The following is a 21,608-nucleotide window of genomic DNA, read 5'->3' as shown; positions in this document are numbered from 1 at the left end:
ATACATGTATTATTTTGAGTTAAGCATAACACTTTAATAAAAACAACTCATTAATTTGGAAAGTTACTATCACATGTATGCAATAATATACCAGTTACTTAGAACATCAATTCAAAGTTAAATAACCTACAAACCATTATAAAATAATTTGAATTCTGCTTGTACAACAGATTTGTTCAACTGCTCGTATTTCCTACATTGTTGTGGATTTTATTGATAACTTTAAATGTCTTTGTTAATTTTGTGTGACTTAAGCCAGAAAGAGAGCAGTATAAAAGGGTGATGGCAAAAGTATAAAACACCGCTTCACTAACCTGCTCGACTGTTAGCATAACTGCTACCATGTGCTACATTAAATGTATAACGTTACATCAAACAATACAAATAAAACATACTATATTTGATTAATGTACATCTAACAACACAAATAAAACATACTATATTTGATTAATGTCTATATAGTTACCGATAAGCTTTTAATATAAGTTATTGTTTTAGTTAAGACACTCACCTGGGACTGGACCATCTGGACATTTACTGCTCTGCACCACAAACAGCCCGTTATGACGCGTGATTTAACGTCTCCGCAACTTTTCCACGCAAACCTGGAAGGCACAACCCACGGTGCGAGATCGACCGTACTCCGGTTGGACACGGACCTCATCCTCCGTGAAGGGCTTAGCACACACTAAAGTACCTTTCCTCAGAGTAATTGTCGTCTCCTCCTCTCACCATATAGCCCAATTCAACGCTTATTTTTATTTTCGTAGGTGGGAAAACTATGAAATGATAAATACGTTTTTTTTTTTTTTATTAGAACACAATGGCACACTATACACATCTGAATACTTTTGGTCTCCGCTATTTTTCGGCAAGCGAATGAACGCTGTAGCGCTTTCACTGGAAAATAACTTGAGATCTGGGATTTGGAGCGAGTTCGCAAAACATTTGATTCATATCGTGACTCCGAAGATCGTTTCGCGAATCTTATGATCGGGCCATCGGAGTTCGCAAAACATTTGATTCAGGTCCGGACTCCGAAGCGCGTTTCGCGAATAATTTGATCGGGGCTTTGGAGCGAGTCGGCAAAACATTTGATTCAGATCGGGACTCCGAAGCGCATTTCGCGAATCATTTGATCGGGGCTTCGGAGCGAGTCGGCAAAACATTTGATTCAGATCGGGACTCCGAAGCGCATTTCGCGAATCATTTGAGATCTGGTCTTTCGAGCGGATTTGCAAAACATTTGATTCTATCATGTACTTGTCCAGATCAACTTTTAATAAAGAGAAAAGAGTTTTAGAGACAGATTTTTGTCAATAGCCTGTTAGTAATCCCACAGTCCATAGCATCAGTAACTGTATAATTTAGTAAGGGAAAATTAAAACAAAATAGGATGAGTTTCAATTTTTATTTTATTTTTGTAGAAATGGTCATCTTAACCTCTGTGCAGTGTTCAGGTTATTTCAGGACCCCAAATTAAATTCTAATACTAATACTGCATCATACAGGTGTTTATTTGAGTTGAATATTTCGATAATCATGTATGAAACGAAGCCATAATTTGATAAGTTTACATTTACATTTATTCATTCAGCAGACGCTTTTATCCAAAGCGACTTACAAATGAGGATAAAAAACAACACAACGAAAAACAACAAAAAGGGCAACCAAAAGTTTATGAGTATAAACAAGATGCATGCAATATGAAGGCAGATATTGTCTGATATGTTAAGAAATAATATAAAACAAAAAGTCCAGATGATTCAAGCTGTTCGTGACTGTGAGTGTAACAGCAGCAGCAGAGATTATTAACCGTAAATGAAAACATTTAAAACTCTGATTCCTCAATTAGAAAATAAATAAATAAAAATGTAGCAAAACATTACATTCAGATGATATGTAGAACTCTCTGTGATTATCAGTGTCAGACAGGCGTACTACTCTGGCTGTGACATCATCATCCTGGGGAGGGACTTTGAGAGGATTCAGATCATCCCAGGAGCCAAACACGGGAACATCTAGGTGGACACACACACACACACACACACACACACACACACACACACACACACACACACGGTTCTGGTGTCCAAACAACATCAAGGTCTTTATAAACTGTTACAGCACTTTCTCAGAGTGACAAATAGCATAGCTTTTAGCCTCATGGTTGCAGTTTGAGGTTTAGGAATTAGTTTTATTAATTTTTTTTTAGCCTTTATGTTATGTCAGTTTTAATAATTTTAACATTTCAACTTTTTTGGTAAAAAGTTACTACTTTATAAATTAAATGAAAACAGTACTAAAATTTGTGCTTTTTACTTTACAAATCATTGCAAAGCAACTTTACAGAAAATACGTTTCTCCCATATTTAGTAGTAGCTTACACGACTTATCTATATCATTTTACTTTAGCTTTATTTCAATTACAGAAAACTGTTTTTAGTTGTTTCAGTCTTAGTTAACAACAATGACACATAGTTGGTTGCTTTGGGAATAAATGTTTAACTGTGTGAGCTTATTTTATATATTTATTTCTTTAAATAAAATTTAAAAATTATATATATTTTTTGTACGAGTTTCTGTCTTCTGCTGAATGCTAAAAAGATGATGCTTTAAAGACCAAATGGTTGACGGTACCCATTCACTTCCATAGTATTTCTTCCTGTAGCATAGAAGTCAATGGGTGCCGTCAACTGTTCACTCTCAAAAAACATCTTCTTTAGTGTTCAGCAGAAAAAAAAACACTTTCAGGCTGAGGAAGAGTAAACGATAGCAGGATATGATTGTTTGATTCCTCTCACACAGACAATATACAGTTGTGTTCCAAATTATTCAACCCCCTTGACTTGCAAGACAATTTGCAGTGGAGGATAACATTTTATGAAATCAATTTAACAAAATCACCATGTGGGTGTTTTGAAACTGCTGGGTGTTTCTGAATCATGCAATCTAAATGATCCCCCTTACCCAACCCCACCCCTAAACCTAACGTCACTATTACATCAACTAATCAGGTATCATGGTGTAAAAACACCTTGATCTCATAACTCCCATTACTTTTTTTTTTTTTTTTTGAGATAACAAAAAAGGGGAAAACAGAGACATGTGAATCTGTAAAGCAATAAGATGCATACTGTATAACATATCAATCATGTTTCTAATACATTAAGTATCCTTTTCAGCAGTTTAAATGTCTTTAGAGCTTTTCGATTATTCTGTATTGAAGTTAGAGAGTCGTAAAAAAATCTAGAGAAATCTACGACTCTCTAAATCTACGACTCTCTAAATCTAGAGAGTCGTAAAAAAATCTTCAGAAATCTACCATTTGGTACAGTACGATATACATTTTGCTTTATGTATGATATTTTCCTAACAGAGTAAGAAGTTTAATTTCCATTTCCAACAAAAAAAAAAAGTGAAGTGACATTCAGCCAAGTATGGTGACCCATACTCAGAATTTGTGCTCTGCATTTAACCCACCCGAAGTGCACACACACAGAGCAGTGAACACACACACCCGGAGCAGTGGGCAGCCATTTATGCTGCGGCGCCCGGGGAGCAGTTGGGGGTTCAATGCCTTGCTCAAGGGCACCTAAGTCGTGGTATTGAAGGTGGAGAGAGAATTGTACATGCACTCCCACCCACGATTCCTGCCGGCCCGGGACTCGAACTCAGAACCTTTCGATTGGGAGTCGGACTCTCTAACCATTAGGCCACGACTTCCCCTGGATTAAACCAGTATCACAATCCATAAACAAGACCATTACATCGGTTATTGTGACAAACTTATAAAATAACTCAAAAAGAAACCAAGAAACTTGGGACCAAAATAATTTAGTATAATTACAACTGAAAAATAAGTGTACAATTGTTTCATTTTCTTCTTTACAGAAACTACATAATGGCAAAAACCCTTCTTTAATCTTACTAATAAAATCATTACATGGATAGTATCTGTTTATTATTTTAAAGTGAGTTTCTTTAACTTTATTAGGAATTACATATTTATTTATATCTGACCACAAATTCTTAAAACCACCCATTACTTTCCTGCAGAGACCTATACTTGGTCGACTTCTGGCGACAGCGGAAGTTCGTCACTACGTTTGTGCACGGCCACGGAGCCTATTAACATAAAGCAAACAACAATACATGTATTATTTTGAGTTAAGCATAACACTTTAATAAAAACAACTCATTAATTTGGAAAGTTACTATCACATGTATGCAATAATATACCAGTTACTTAGAACATCAATTCAAAGTTAAATAACCTACAAACCATTATAAAATAATTTGAATTCTGCTTGTACAACAGATTTGTTCAACTGCTCGTATTTCCTACATTGTTGTGGATTTTATTGATAACTTTAAATGTCTTTGTTAATTTTGTGTGACTTAAGCCAGAAAGAGAGCAGTATAAAAGGGTGATGGCAAAAGTATAAAAACACCGCTTCACTAACCTGCTCGACTGTTAGCATAACTGCTACCATGTGCTACATTAAATGTATAACGTTACATCTAACAATACAAATAAAACATACTATATTTGATTAATGTACATCTAACAACACAAATAAAACATACTATATTTGATTAATGTCTATATAGTTACCGATAAGCTTTTAATATAAGTTATTGTTTTAGTTAAGACACTCACCTGGGACTGGACCATCTGGACATTTACTGCTCTGCACCACAAACAGCCCGTTATGACGCGTGATTTAACGTCTCCGCAACTTTTCCACGCAAACCTGGAAGGCACAGCCCACGGTGCGAGATCGACCGTACTCCGGTTGGACACGGACCTCATCCTCCGTGAAGGGCTTAGCACACACTAAAGTACCTTTCCTCAGAGTAATTGTCGTCTCCTCCTCTCACCATATAGCCCAATTCAACGCTTATTTTTATTTTCGTAGGTGGGAAAACTATGAAATGATAAATACGTTTTTTTTTTTTTTTTTTATTAGAACACAATGGCACACTATACACATCTGAATACTTTTGGTCTCCGCTATTTTTCGGCAAGCGAATGAACGCTGTAGCGCTTTCACTGGAAAATAACTTGAGATCTGGGATTTGGAGTGAGTTCGCAAAACATTTGATTCAGATCGGGACTCCGAAGCGCGTTTCGCGAATAATTTGATCGGGGCTTCGGAGCGAGTCGGCAAAACATTTGATTCAGATCGGGACTCCTAAGCGCATTTAGCGAATCATTTGATCGGGGCTTCGGAGCGAGTCGGCAAAACATTTGATTCAGATCGGGACTCCGAAGCGCATTTCGCGAATCATTTGATCGGGGCTTCGGAGCGAGTCGGCAAAACATTTGATTCAGATCGGGACTCCTAAGCGCATTTAGCGAATCATTTGATCGGGGCTTCGGAGCGAGTCGGCAAAACATTTGATTCAGATCGGGACTCCGAAGCGCATTTCGCGAATAATTTGATCGGTGCTTCGGAGCGAGTCGGCAAAACACCTGATTCAGATCGGGACTCCGAAGCGCATTTCGCGAATCATTTGATCGGGGCTTCGGAGCGAGTCGGCAAAACATTTGATTCAGATCGGGACTCCGAAGCGCATTTCGCGAATCATTTGAGATCTGGTCTTTCGAGCGGATTTGCAAAACATTTGATTCTATCATGTACTTGTCCAGATCAACTTTTAATAAAGAGAAAAGAGTTTTAGAGACAGATTTTTGTCAATAGCCTGTTAGTAATCCCACAGTCCATAGCATCAGTAACTGTATAATTTAGTAAGGGAAAATTAAAACAAAATAGGATGAGTTTCAATTTTTATTTTATTTTTGTAGAAATGGTCATCTTAACCTCTGTGCAGTGTTCAGGTTATTTCAGGACCCCAAATTAAATTCTAATACTAATACTGCATCATACAGGTGTTTATTTGAGTTGAATATTTCGATAATCATGTAAGGAAACGAAGCCATAATTTGATAAGTTTACATTTACATTTATTCATTCAGCAGACGCTTTTATCCAAAGCGACTTACAAATGAGGATAAAAAACAACACAACGAAAAACAACAAAAAGGGCAACCAAAAGTTTATGAGTATAAACAAGATGCATGCAATATGAAGGCAGATATTGTCTGATATGTTAAGAAATAATATAAAACAAAAAGTCCAGATGATTCAAGCTGTTCGTGACTGTGAGTGTAACAGCAGCAGCAGAGATTATTAACCGTAAATGAAAACATTTAAAACTCTGATTCCTCAATTAGAAAATAAATAAATAAAAATGTAGCAAAACATTACATTCAGATGATATGTAGAACTCTCTGTGATTATCAGTGTCAGACAGGCGTACTACTCTGGCTGTGACATCATCATCCTGGGGAGGGACTTTGAGAGGATTCAGATCATCCCAGGAGCCAAACACGGGAACATCTAGGTGGACACACACACACACACACACACACAAACACACACACACACACACACACACGGTTCTGGTGTCCAAACAACATCAAGGTCTTTATAAACTGTTACAGCACTTTCTCAGAGTGACAAATAGCATAGCTTTTAGCCTCATGGTTGCAGTTTGAGGTTTAGGAATTAGTTTTATTAATTTTCTTTTAGCCTTTATGTTATGTCAGTTTTAATAATTTTAGCATTTCAACTTTTTTGGTAAAAAGTTACTACTTTATAAATTAAATGAAAACAGTACTAAAATTAGTGCTTTTTACTTTACAAATCATTGCAAAGCAACTTTACAGAAAATACGTTTCTCCCATATTTAGTAGTAGCTTACACGACTTATCTATATCATTTTACTTTAGCTTTATTTCAATTACAGAAAACTGTTTTTAGTTGTTTCAGTCTTAGTTAACAACAATGACACATAGTTGGTTGCTTTGGGAATAAATGTTTAACTGTGTGAGCTTATTTTATATATTTATTTCTTTAAATAAAATGTAAAAATTATATAAATTTTTTGTACGAGTTTCTGTCTTGTGCTGAATGCTAAAAAGATGATGCTTTAAAGACCAAACGGTTGACGGTACCCATTCACTTCCATAGTATTTCTTCCTGTAGCATAGAAGTCAATGGGTGCCGTCAACTGTTCACTCTCAAAAAACATCTTCTTTAGTGTTCAGCAGAAAAAAAAACACTTTCAGGCTGAGGAAGAGTAAACGATAGCAGGATATGATTGTTTGATTCCTCTCACACAGACAATATACAGTTGTGTTCCAAATTATTCAACCCCCTTGACTTGAAAGACAATTTGCAGTGGAGGATAACATTTTATGAAATCAATTTAACAAAATCACCATGTGGGTGTTTTGAAACTGCTGGGTGTTTCTGAATCATGCAATCTAAATGATCCCCCTTACCCAACCCCACCCCTAAACCTAACGTCACTATTACATCAACTAATCAGGTATCATGGTGTAAAAACACCTTGATCTCATAACTCCCATTACTTTTTTTTTTTTTTTTTGAGATAACAAAAAAGGGGAAAACAGAGACATGTGAATCTGTAAAGCAATAAGATGCATACTGTATAACATATCAATCATGTTTCTAATACATTAAGTATCCTTTTCAGCAGTTTAAATGTCTTTAGAGCTTTTCGATTATTCTGTATTGAAGTTAGAGAGTCGTAAAAAAATCTTCAGAAATCTACCATTTGGTACAGTACGATATACATTTTGCTTTATGTATGATATTTTCCTAACAGAGTAAGAAGTTTAATAATAGTATCCATTTCCAACAAAAAAAAAAAGTGAAGTGACATTCAGCCAAGTATGGTGACCCATACTCAGAATTTGTGCTCTGCATTTAACCCACCCGAAGTGCACACACACAGAGCAGTGAACACACACACCCGGAGCAGTGGGCAGCCATTTATGCTGCGGCGCCCGGGGAGCAGTTGGGGGTTCAATGCCTTGCTCAAGGGCACCTAAGTCGTGGTATTGAAGGTGGAGAGAGAATTGTACATGCACTCCCACCCACAATTCCTGCCGGCCCGGGACTCGAACTCAGAACCTTTCTTATAAAACTTATAAAATAACTCAAAAAGAAACCAAGAAACTTGGGACCAAAATAATTTAGTATAATTACAACTGAAAAATAAGTGTACAATTGTTTCATTTTCTTCTTTACAGAAACTACATAATGGCAAAAACCCTTCTTTAAACTTACTAATAAAATCATTACATGGATAGTATCTGTTTATTATTTTAAAGTGAGTTTCTTTAACTTTATTAGGAATTACATATTTATTTATATCTGACCACAAATTCTTAAAACCACCCATTACTTTCCTGCAGAGACCTATACTTGGTCGACTTCTGGCGACAGAGGAAGTTCGTCACTACGTTTGTGCACGGCCACGGAGCCTATTAACATAAAGCAAACAACAATACATGTATTATTTTGAGTTAAGCATAACACTTTAATAAAAACAACTCATTAATTTGGAAAGTTACTATCACATGTATGCAATAATATACCAGTTACTTAGAACATCAATTCAAAGTTAAATAACCTACAAACCATTATAAAATAATTTGAATTCTGCTTGTACAACAGATTTGTTCAACTGCTCGTATTTCCTACATTGTTGTGGATTTTATTGATAACTTTAAATGTCTTTGTTAATTTTGTGTGACTTAAGCCAGAAAGAGAGCAGTATAAAAGGGTGATGGCAAAAGTATAAAAACACCGCTTCACTAACCTGCTCGACTGTTAGCATAACTGCTACCATGTGCTACATTAAATGTATAACGTTACATCTAACAATACAAATAAAACATACTATATTTGATTAATGTACATCTAACAACACAAATAAAACATACTATATTTGATTAATGTCTATATAGTTACCGATAAGCTTTTAATATAAGTTATTGTTTTAGTTAAGACACTCACCTGGGACTGGACCATCTGGACATTTACTGCTCTGCACCACAAACAGCCCGTTATGACGCGTGATTTAACGTCTCCGCAACTTTTCCACGCAAACCTGGAAGGCACAGCCCACGGTGCGAGATCGACCGTACTCCGGTTGGACACGGACCTCATCCTCCGTGAAGGGCTTAGCACACACTAAAGTACCTTTCCTCAGAGTAATTGTCGTCTCCTCCTCTCACCATATAGCCCAATTCAACGCTTATTTTTATTTTCGTAGGTGGGAAAACTATGAAATGATAAATACGTTTTTTTTTTTTTTTTAATTAGAACACAAAGGCACACTATACACATCTGAATACTTTTGGTCTCCGCTATTTTTCGGCAAGCGAATGAACGCTGTAGCGCTTTCACTGGAAAATAACTTGAGATCTGGGATTTGGAGCGAGTTCGCAAAAAATTTGATTCATATCGCGACTCCGAAGATCGTTTCGCGAATCTTATGATCGGGCCATCGGAGTTCGCAAAACATTTGATTCAGATCCGGACTCCGAAGCGCGTTTCGCGAATAATTTGATCGGGGCTTCGGAGCGAGTCGGCAAAACATTTGATTCAGATCGGGACTCCGAAGCGCATTTCGCGAATCATTTGAGATCTGGTCTTTCGAGCGGATTTGCAAAACATTTGATTCTATCATGTACTTGTCCAGATCAACTTTTAATAAAGAGAAAAGAGTTTTAGAGACAGATTTTTGTCAATAGCCTGTTAGTAATCCCACAGTCCATAGCATCAGTAACTGTATAATTTAGTAAGGGAAAATTAAAACAAAATAGGATGAGTTTCAATTTTTATTTTATTTTTGTAGAAATGGTCATCTTAACCTCTGTGCAGTGTTCAGGTTATTTCAGGACCCCAAATTAAATTCTAATACTAATACTGCATCATACAGGTGTTTATTTGAGTTGAATATTTCGATAATCATGTAAGGAAACGAAGCCATAATTTGATAAGTTTACATTTACATTTATTCATTCAGCAGACGCTTTTATCCAAAGCGACTTACAAATGAGGATAAAAAACAACACAACGAAAAACAACAAAAAGGGCAACCAAAAGTTTATGAGTATAAACAAGATGCATGCAATATGAAGGCAGATATTGTCTGATATGTTAAGAAATAATATAAAACAAAAAGTCCAGATGATTCAAGCTGTTCGTGACTGTGAGTGTAACAGCAGCAGCAGAGATTATTAACCGTAAATGAAAACATTTAAAACTCTGATTCCTCAATTAGAAAATAAATAAATAAAAATGTAGCAAAACATTACATTCAGATGATATGTAGAACTCTCTGTGATTATCAGTGTCAGACAGGCGTACTACTCTGGCTGTGACATCATCATCCTGGGGAGGGACTTTGAGAGGATTCAGATCATCCCAGGAGCCAAACACGGGAACATCTAGGTGGACACACACACACACACACACACACACACACACACACACACGGTTCTGGTGTCCAAACAACATCAAGGTCTTTATAAACTGTTACAGCACTTTCTCAGAGTGACAAATAGCATAGCTTTTAGCCTCATGGTTGCAGTTTGAGGTTTAGGAATTAGTTTTATTAATTTTTTTTTAGCCTTTATGTTATGTCAGTTTTAATAATTTTAGCATTTCAACTTTTTTTGTAAAAAGTTACTACTTTATAAATTAAATGAAAACAGTACTAAAATTTGTGCTTTTTACTTTACAAATCATTGCAAAGCAACTTTACAGAAAATACGTTTCTCCCATATTTAGTAGTAGCTTACACGACTTATCTATATCATTTTACTTTAGCTTTATTTCAATTACAGAAAACTGTTTTTAGTTGTTTCAGTCTTAGTTAACAACAATGACACATAGTTGGTTGCTTTGGGAATAAATGTTTAACTGTGTGAGCTTATTTTATATATTTATTTCTTTAAATAAAATGTAAAAATTATATAAATTTTTTGTACGAGTTTCTGTCTTGTGCTGAATGCTAAAAAGATGATGCTTTAAAGACCAAACGGTTGACGGTACCCATTCACTTCCATAGTATTTCTTCCTGTAGCATAGAAGTCAATGGGTGCCGTCAACTGTTCACTCTCAAAAAACATCTTCTTTAGTGTTCAGTAGAAAAAAAAACACTTTCAGGCTGAGGAAGAGTAAACGATAGCAGGATATTGATTGTTTGATTCCTCTCACACAGACAATATACAGTTGTGTTCCAAATTATTCAACCCCCTTGACTTGCAAGACAATTTGCAGTGGAGGATAACATTTTATGAAATCAATTTAACAAAATCACCATGTGGGTGTTTTGAAACTGCTGGGTGTTTCTGAATCATGCAATCTAAATGATCCCCCTTACCCAACCCCACCCCTAAACCTAACGTCACTATTACATCAACTAATCAGGTATCATGGTGTAAAAACACCTTGATCTCATAACTCCCATTACTTTTTTTTTTTTTTTTGAGATAACAAAAAAGGGGAAAACAGAGACATGTGAATCTGTAAAGCAATAAGATGCATACTGTATAACATATCAATCATGTTTCTAATACATTAAGTATCCTTTTCAGCAGTTTAAATGTCTTTAGAGCTTTTCGATTATTCTGTATTGAAGTTAGAGAGTCGTAAAAAAATCTTCAGAAATCTACCATTTGGTACAGTACGATATACATTTTGCTTTATGTATGATATTTTCCTAACAGAGTAAGAAGTTTAATTTCCATTTCCAACAAAAAAAAAAAGTGAAGTGACATTCAGCCAAGTATGGTGACCCATACTCAGAATTTGTGCTCTGCATTTAACCCACCCGAAGTGCACACACACAGAGCAGTGAACACACACACCCGGAGCAGTGGGCAGCCATTTATGCTGCGGCGCCCGGGGAGCAGTTGGGGGTTCAATGCCTTGCTCAAGGGCACCTAAGTCGTGGTATTGAAGGTGGAGAGAGAATTGTACATGCACTCCCACCCACAATTCCTGCCGGCCCGGGACTCGAACTCAGAACCTTTCTTATAAAACTTATAAAATAACTCAAAAAGAAACCAAGAAACTTGGGACCAAAATAATTTAGTATAATTACAACTGAAAAATAAGTGTACAATTGTTTCATTTTCTTCTTTACAGAAACTACATAATGGCAAAAACCCTTCTTTAAACTTACTAATAAAATCATTACATGGATAGTATCTGTTTATTATTTTAAAGTGAGTTTCTTTAACTTTATTAGGAATTACATATTTATTTATATCTGACCACAAATTCTTAAAACCACCCATTACTTTCCTGCAGAGACCTATACTTGGTCGACTTCTGGCGACAGCGGAAGTTCGTCACTACGTTTGTGCACGGCCACGGAGCCTATTAACATAAAGCAAACAACAATACATGTATTATTTTGAGTTAAGCATAACACTTTAATAAAAACAACTCATTAATTTGGAAAGTTACTATCACATGTATGCAATAATATACCAGTTACTTAGAACATCAATTCAAAGTTAAATAACCTACAAACCATTATAAAATAATTTGAATTCTGCTTGTACAACAGATTTGTTCAACTGCTCGTATTTCCTACATTGTTGTGGATTTTATTGATAACTTTAAATGTCTTTGTTAATTTTGTGTGACTTAAGCCAGAAAGAGAGCAGTATAAAAGGGTGATGGCAAAAGTATAAAAACACCGCTTCACTAACCTGCTCGACTGTTAGCATAACTGCTACCATGTGCTACATTAAATGTATAACGTTACATCTAACAATACAAATAAAACATACTATATTTGATTAATGTACATCTAACAACACAAATAAAACATACTATATTTGATTAATGTCTATATAGTTACCGATAAGCTTTTAATATAAGTTATTGTTTTAGTTAAGACACTCACCTGGGACTGGACCATCTGGACATTTACTGCTCTGCACCACAAACAGCCCGTTATGACGCGTGATTTAACGTCTCAGCAACTTTTCCACGCAAACCTGGAAGGCACAGCCCACGGTGCGAGATCGACCGTACTCCGGTTGGACACGGACCTCATCCTCCGTGAAGGGCTTAGCACACACTAAAGTACCTTTCCTCAGAGTAATTGTCGTCTCCTCCTCTCACCATATAGCCCAATTCAACGCTTATTTTTATTTTCGTAGGTGGGAAAACTATGAAATGATAAATACGTTTTTTTTTTTTTTTTAATTAGAACACAATGGCACACTATACACATCTGAATACTTTTGGTCTCCGCTATTTTTCGGCAAGCGAATGAACGCTGTAGCGCTTTCACTGGAAAATAACTTGAGATCTGGGATTTGGAGCGAGTTCGCAAAACATTTGATTCATATCGCGACTCCGAAGATCGTTTCGCGAATCTTATGATCGGGCCTTCGGAGTTCGCAAAACATTTGATTCAGATCGGGACTCCGAAGCGCGTTTCGCGAATCATTTGATCGGGGCTTCGGAGCGAGTCGGCAAAACATTTGATTCAGATCGGGACTCCGAAGCGCATTTAGCGAATCATTTGAGATCTGGTCTTTCGAGCGGATTTGCAAAACATTTGATTCTATCATGTACTTGTCCAGATCAACTTTTAATAAAGAGAAAAGAGTTTTAGAGACAGATTTTTGTCAATAGCCTGTTAGTAATCCCACAGTCCATAGCATTAGTAACTGTATAATTTAGTAAGGGAAAATTAAAACAAAATAGGATGAGTTTCAATTTTTATTTTATTTTTGTAGAAATGGTCATCTTAACCTCTGTGCAGTGTTCAGGTTATTTCAGGACCCCAAATTAAATTCTAATACTAATACTGCATCATACAGGTGTTTATTTGAGTTGAATATTTCGATAATCATGTAAGGAAACGAAGCCATAATTTGATAAGTTTACATTTACATTTATTCATTCAGCAGACGCTTTTATCCAAAGCGACTTACAAATGAGGATAAAAAACAACACAACGAAAAACAACAAAAAGGGCAACCAAAAGTTTATAAGTGAGTATAAACAAGATGCATGCAATATGAAGGCAGATATTGTCTGATATGTTAAGAAATAATATAAAACAAAAAGTCCAGATGATTCAAGCTGTTCGTGACTGTGAGTGTAACAGCAGCAGCAGAGATTATTAACCGTAAATGAAAACATTTAAAACTCTGATTCCTCAATTAGAAAATAAATAAATAAAAATGTAGCAAAACATTACATTCAGATGATATGTAGAACTCTCTGTGATTATCAGTGTCAGACAGGCGTACTACTCTGGCTGTGACATCATCATCCTGGGGAGGGACTTTGAGAGGATTCAGATCATCCCAGGAGCCAAACACGGGAACATCTAGGTGGACACACACACACACACACACACACACACACACACACACACACACACACACACACACGGTTCTGGTGTCCAAACAACATCAAGGTCTTTATAAACTGTTACAGCACTTTCTCAGAGTGACAAATAGCATAGCTTTTAGCCTCATGGTTGCAGTTTGAGGTTTAGGAATTAGTTTTATTAATTTTTTTTTAGCCTTTATGTTATGTCAGTTTTAATAATTTTAGCATTTCAACTTTTTTGGTAAAAAGTTACTACTTTATAAATTAAATGAAAACAGTACTAAAATTAGTGCTTTTTACTTTACAAATCATTGCAAAGCAACTTTACAGAAAATAAGTTTCTCCCATATTTAGTAGTAGCTTACACGACTTATCTATATCATTTTACTTTAGCTTTATTTCAATTACAGAAAACTGTTTTTAGTTGTTTCAGTCTTAGTTAACAACAATGACACATAGTTGGTTGCTTTGGGAATAAATGTTTAACTGTGTGAGCTTATTTTATATATTTATTTCTTTAAATAAAATGTAAAAATTATATATATTTTTTGTACGAGTTTCTGTCTTCTGCTGAATGCTAAAAAGATGATGCTTTAAAGACCAAACGGTTGACGGTACCCATTCACTTCTATAGTATTTCTTCCTGTAGCATAGAAGTCAATGGGTGCCGTCAACTGTTCACTCTCAAAAAACATCTTCTTTAGTGTTCAGCAGAAAAAAAACACTTTCAGGCTGAGGAAGAGTAAACGATAGCAGGATATGATTGTTTGATTCCTCTCACACAGACAATATACAGTTGTGTTCCAAATTATTCAACCCCCTTGACTTGCAAGACAATTTGCAGTGGAGGATAACATTTTATGAAATCAATTTTTACAAAATCACCATGTGGGTGTTTTGAAACTGCTGGGTGTTTCTGAATCATGCAATCTAAATGATCCCCCTTACCCAACCCCACCCCTAAACCTAACGTCACTATTACATCAACTAATCAGGTATCATGGTGTAAAAACACCTTGATCTCATAACTCCCATTACTTTTTGAGATAACAAAAAAGGGGAAAACAGAGACATGTGAATCTGTAAAGCAATAAGATGCATACTGTATAACATATCAATCATGTTTCTAATACATTAAGTATCCTTTTCAGCAGTTTAAATGTCTTTAGAGCTTTTCGATTATTCTGTATTGAAGTTAGAGAGTCGTAAAAAAATCTTCAGAAATCTACCATTTGGTACAGTACGATATACATTTTGCTTTATGTATGATATTTTCCTAACAGAGTAAGAAGTTTAATAATAGTATCCATTTCCAACAAAAAAAAAAAAGTGAAGTGAAGTGACATTCAGCCAAGTATGGTGACCCATACTCAGAATTTGTGCTCTGCATTTAACCCACCCGAAGTGCACACACACAGAGCAGTGAACACACACACCCGGAGCAGTGGGCAGCCATTTATGCTGCGGCGCCCGGGGAGCAGTTGGGGGTTCAATGCCTTGCTCAAGGGCACCTAAGTCGTGGTATTGAAGGTGGAGAGAGAATTGTACATGCACTCCCACCCACAATTCCTGCCGGCCTGGGACTCGAACTCAGAACCTTTCGATTGGGAGTCGGACTCTCTAACCATTAGGCCAGGACTTCCCCTGGATTAAACCAGTATCACAATCCATAAACAAGACCATTACATCGGTTATTGTGACAAACTTATAAAATAACTCAAAAAGAAACCAAGAAACTTGGGACCAAAATAATTTAGTATAATTACAACTGAAAAATAAGTGTACAATTGTTTCATTTTCTTCTTTACAGAAACTACATAATGGCAAAAACCCTTCTTTAAACTTACTAATAAAATCATTACATGGATAGTATCTGTTTATTATTTTAAAGTGAGTTTCTTTAACTTTATTAGGAATTACATATTTATTTATATCTGACCACAAATTCTTAAAACCACCCATTACTTTCCTGCAGAGACCTATACTTGGTCGACTTCTGGCGACAGCGGAAGTTCGTCACTACGTTTGTGCACGGCCACGGAGCCTATTAACATAAAGCAAACAACAATACATGTATTATTTTGTGTTAAGCATAACACTTTAATAAAAACAACTCATTAATTTGGAAAGTTACTATCACATGTATGCAATAATATACCAGTTACTTAGAACATCAATTCAAAGTTAAATAACCTACAAACCATTATAAAATAATTTGAATTCTGCTTGTACAACAGATTTGTTCAACTGCTCGTATTTCCTACATTGTTGTGGATTTTATTGATAACTTTAAATGTCTTTGTTAATTTTGTGTGACTTAAGCCAGAAAGAGAGCAGTATAAAAGGGTGATGGCAAAAGTATAAAAACACCGCTTCACTAACCTGCTCGACTGTTAGCATAACTGCTACCATGTGCTACATTAAATGTATAACGTTACATCTAACAATACAAATAAAACATACTATATTTGATTAATGTACATCTAACAACACAAATAAAACATACTATATTTGATTAATGTCTATATAGTTACCGATAAGCTTTTAATATAAGTTATTGTTTTAGTTAACACACTCACCTGGGACTGGACCATCTGGACATTTACTGCTCTGCAACACAAACAGCCCGTTATGACGCGTGATTTAACGTCTCCGCAACTTTTCCACGCAAACCGGGAAGGCACAGCCCACGGTGCGAGATCGACCGTACTCCGGTTGGACACGGACCTCATCCTCCGTGAAGGGCTTAGCACACACTAAAGTACCTTTCCTCAGAGTAATTGTCGTCTCCTCCTCTCACCATATAGCCCAATTCAACGCTTATTTTTATTTTCGTAGGTGGGAAAACTATGAAATGATAAATACGTTTTTTGTTTTTTTTTAATTAGAACACAAAGGCACACTATACACATCTGAATACTTTTGGTCTCCGCTATTTTTCGGCAAGCGAATGAACGCTGTAGCGCTTTCACTGGAAAATAACTTGAGATCTGGGATTTGGAGCGAGTTCGCAAAACATTTGATTCATATCGCGACTCCGAAGATCGTTTCGCGAATCTTATGATCGGGCCATCGGAGTTCGCAAAACATTTGATTCAGATCCGGACTCCGAAGTGCGTTTCGCGAATAATTTGATCGGGGCTTCGGAGCAAGTCGGCAAAACAATTGATTCAGATCGGGACTCCTAAGCGCATTTAGCGAATCATTTGATCGGGGCTTCGGAGCGAGTCGGCAAAACATTTGATTCAGATCGGGACTCCGAAGCGCATTTCGCGAATCATTTGATCGGGGCTTCGGAGCGAGTCGGCAAAACATTTGATTCAGATCTGGACTCCGAAGCGCATTTCGCGAATCATTTGATCGGGGCTTCGGAGCGAGTCGGCAAAACATTTGATTCAGATCGGGACTCCGAATCGCGTTTCGCGAATCATTTGAGATCTGGTCTTTCGAGCGGATTTGCAAAACATTTGATTCTATCATGTACTTGTCCAGATCAACTTTTAATAAAGAGAAAAGAGTTTTAGAGACAGATTTTTGTCAATAGCCTGTTAGTAATCCCACAGTCCATAGCATTAGTAACTGTATAATTTAGTAAGGGAAAATTAAAACAAAATAGGATGAGTTTCAATTTTTATTTTATTTTTGTAGAAATGGTCATCTTAACCTCTGTGCAGTGTTCAGGTTATTTCAGGACCCCAAATTAAATTCTAATACTAATACTGCATCATACAGGTGTTTATTTGAGTTGAATATTTCGATAATCATGTAAGGACACGAAGCCATAATTTGATAAGTTTACATTTACATTTATTCATTCAGCAGACGCTTTTATCCAAAGCGACTTACAAATGAGGATAAAAAACAACACAACGAAAAACAACAAAAAGGGCAACCAAAAGTTTATAAGTGAGTATAAACAAGATGCATGCAATATGAAGGCAGATATTGTCTGATATGTTAAGAAATAATATAAAACAAAAAGTCCAGATGATTCAAGCTGTTCGTGACTGTGAGTGTAACAGCAGCAGCAGAGATTATTAACCGTAAATGAAAACATTTAAAACTCTGATTCCTCAATTAGAAAATAAATAAATAAAAATGTAGCAAAACATTACATTCAGATGATATGTAGAACTCTCTGTGATTATCAGTGTCAGACAGGCGTACTACTCTGGCTGTGACATCATCATCCTGGGGAGGGACTTTGAGAGGATTCAGATCATCCCAGGAGCCAAACACGGGAACATCTAGGTGGACAGACACACACACACACACACACACACACACACACACACACACACACGGTTCTGGTGTCCAAACAACATCAATGTCTTTATAAACTGTTACAGCACTTTCTCAGAGTGACAAATAGCATAGCTTTTAGCCTCATGGTTGCAGTTTAGAGGTTTAGGAATTAGTTTTATTAATTTTTTTTTAGCCTTTATGTTATGTCAGTTTTAATAATTTTAGCATTTCAACTTTTTTGGTAAAAAGTTACTACTTTATAAATTAAATGAAAACAGTACTAAAATTAGTGCTTTTTACTTTACAAATCATTGCAAAGCAACTTTACAGAAAATAAGTTTCTCCCATATTTAGTAGTAGCTTACACGACTTATCTATATCATTTTACTTTAGCTTTATTTCAATTACAGAAAACTGTTTTTAGTTGTTTCAGTCTTAGTTAACAACAATGACACATAGTTGGTTGCTTTGGGAATAAATGTTTAACTGTGTGAGCTTATTTTATATATTTATTTCTTTAAATAAAATGTAAAAATTATATATATTTTTTGTACGAGTTTCTGTCTTCTGCTGAATGCTAAAAAGATGATGCTATAAAGACCAAACGGTTGACGGTACCCATTCACTTCCATAGTATTTCTTCATGTAGCATAGAAGTCAATGGGTGCCGTCAACTGTTCACTCTCAAAAAACATCTTCTTTAGTGTTCAGCAGAAAAAAAAACACTTTCAGGCTGAGGAAGAGTAAACGATAGCAGGATATGATTGTTTGATTCCTCTCACACAGACAATATACAGTTGTGTTCCAAATTATTCAACCCCCTTGACTTGCAAGACAATTTGCAGTGGAGGATAACATTTTATGAAATCAATTTTTACAAAATCACCATGTGGGTGTTTTGAAACTGCTGGGTGTTTCTGAATCATGCAATCTAAATGATCCCCCTTACCCAACCCCACCCCTAAACCTAACGTCACTATTACATCAACTAATCAGGTATCATGGTGTAAAAACACCTTGATCTCATAACTCCCATTACTTTTTTTTTTTTTTTTGAGATAACAAAAAAGGGGAAAACAGAGACATGTGAATCTGTAAAGCAATAAGATGCATACTGTATAACATATCAATCATGTTTCTAATACATTAAGTATCCTTTTCAGCAGTTTAAATGTCTTTAGAGCTTTTCGATTATTCTGTATTGAAGTTAGAGAGTCGTAAAAAAATCTTCAGAAATCTACCATTTGGTACAGTCGATATACATTTTGCTTTATGTATGATATTTTCCTAACAGAGTAAGAAGTTTAATAATAGTATCCATTTCCAACAAAAAAAAAAAAAAGTGAAGTGAAGTGACATTCAGCCAAGTATGGTGACCCATACTCAGAATTTGTGCTCTGCATTTAACCCACCCGAAGTGCACACACACAGAGCAGTGAACACACACACCCGGAGCAGTGGGCAGCCATTTATGCTGCGGCGCCCGGGGAGCAGTTGGGGGTTCAATGCCTTGCTCAAGGGCACCTAAGTGGTGGTATTGAAGGTGGAGAGAGAATTGTACATGCACTCCCACCCACAATTCCTGCCGGCCCGGGACTCGAACTCAGAACCTTTCGATTGGGAGTCGGACTCTCTAACCATTAGGCCAGGACTGGATTAAACCAGTATCACAATCCATAAACAAGACCATTACATCGGTTATTGTGACAAACTTATAAAATAACTCAAAAAGAAACCAAGAGACTTGGGACCAAAATAATTTAGTATAATTACAACTGAAAAATAAGTGTACAATTGTTTCATTTTCTTCTTTACAGAAACTACATAATGGCAAAAACCCTTCTTTAAACTTACTAATAAAATCATTACATGGATAGTATCTGTTTATTATTTTAAAGTGAGTTTCTTTAACTTTATTAGGAATTACATATTTATTTATATCTGACCACAAATTCTTAAAACCACCCATTACTTTCCTGCAGAGACCTATACTTGGTCGACTTCTGGCCACAGCGGAAGTTCGTCACTACGTTTGTGCACGGCCACGGAGCCTATTAACATAAAGCAAACAACAATACATGTATTATTTTGTGTTAAGCATAACACTTTAATAAAAACAACTCATTAATTTGGAAAGTTACTATCACATGTATGCAATAATATACCAGTTACTTAGAACATCAATTCAAAGTTAAATAACCTACAAACCATTATAAAATAATTTGAATTCTGCTTGTACAACAGATTTGTTCAACTGCTCGTATTTCCTACATTGTTGTGGATTTTATTGATAACTTTAAATGTCTTTGTTAATTTTGTGTGACTTAAGCCAGAAAGAGAGCAGTATAAAAGGGTGATGGCAAAAGTATAAAAACACCGCTTCACTAACCTGCTCCACTGTTAGCATAACTGCTACCATGTGCTACATTAAATGTATAACGTTACATCTAACAATACAAATAAAACATACTATATTTGATTAATGTACATCTAACAATACAAATAAAACATACTATATTTGATTAATGTCTATATAGTTACCGATAAGCTTTTAATATAAGTTATTGTTTTAGTTAACACACTCACCTGGGACTGGACCATCTGGACATTTACTGCTCTGCAACACAAACAGCCCGTTATGACGCGTGATTTAACGTCTCCGCAACTTTTCCACGCAAACCTGGAAGGCACAGCCCACGGTGCGAGATCGACCGTACTCCGGTTGGACACGGACCTCATCCTCCGTGAAGGGCTTAGCACACACTAAAGTACCTTTCCTCAGAGTAATTGTCGTCTCCTCCTCTCACCATATAGCCCAATTCAACGCTTATTTTTATTTTCGTAGGTGGGAAAACTATGAAATGATAAATACGTTTTTTGTTTTTTTTTAATTAGAACACAAAGGCACACTATACACATCTGAATACTTTTGGTCTCCGCTATTTTTCGGCAAGCGAATGAACGCTGTAGCGCTTTCACTGGAAAATAACTTGAGATCTGGGATTTGGAGCGAGTTCGCAAAACATTTGATTCATATCGCGACTCCGAAGATCGTTTCGCGAATCTTATGATCAGGTCATCGGAGTTCGCAAAACATTTGATTCA

At 36.1% G+C, this 21,608-nt stretch overlaps 1 protein-coding gene across 32 annotated transcripts in view; it reads right to left on the bottom strand.

Annotated features, from left to right (window-relative positions):
- LOC128019109 (AP-3 complex subunit sigma-1) overlaps positions 1-21,260 on the bottom strand; it is a 173,328-nt gene extending 152,068 nt beyond the window's left edge. For 28 of the 32 annotated variants that reach the window (XM_052605129.1, XM_052605130.1, XM_052605133.1 and 25 more), the window contains exon 1: positions 21,090-21,260. In XM_052605129.1, coding sequence (XP_052461089.1) covers positions 21,090-21,242 — 153 coding nt within the window. In that variant the 5' untranslated portion in view covers positions 21,243-21,260. Of the gene's footprint in view, positions 1-4,056; positions 4,129-12,203; positions 12,276-16,230; positions 16,303-16,837; positions 16,868-21,089 lie in introns of those variants that run through there. The other 4 variants (XM_052605120.1, XM_052605121.1, XM_052605128.1 and 1 more) reach the window with 4 other exon arrangements.
- Positions 21,261-21,608: the final 348 nt, after the last annotated feature.

Source organism: Carassius gibelio, chromosome A8, assembly GCF_023724105.1.
Source record: "Carassius gibelio isolate Cgi1373 ecotype wild population from Czech Republic chromosome A8, carGib1.2-hapl.c, whole genome shotgun sequence".
NCBI classification, from domain to species: domain Eukaryota; kingdom Metazoa; phylum Chordata; class Actinopteri; order Cypriniformes; family Cyprinidae; genus Carassius; species Carassius gibelio.
This window is presented reverse-complemented; position numbering and strand designations above follow the sequence as displayed.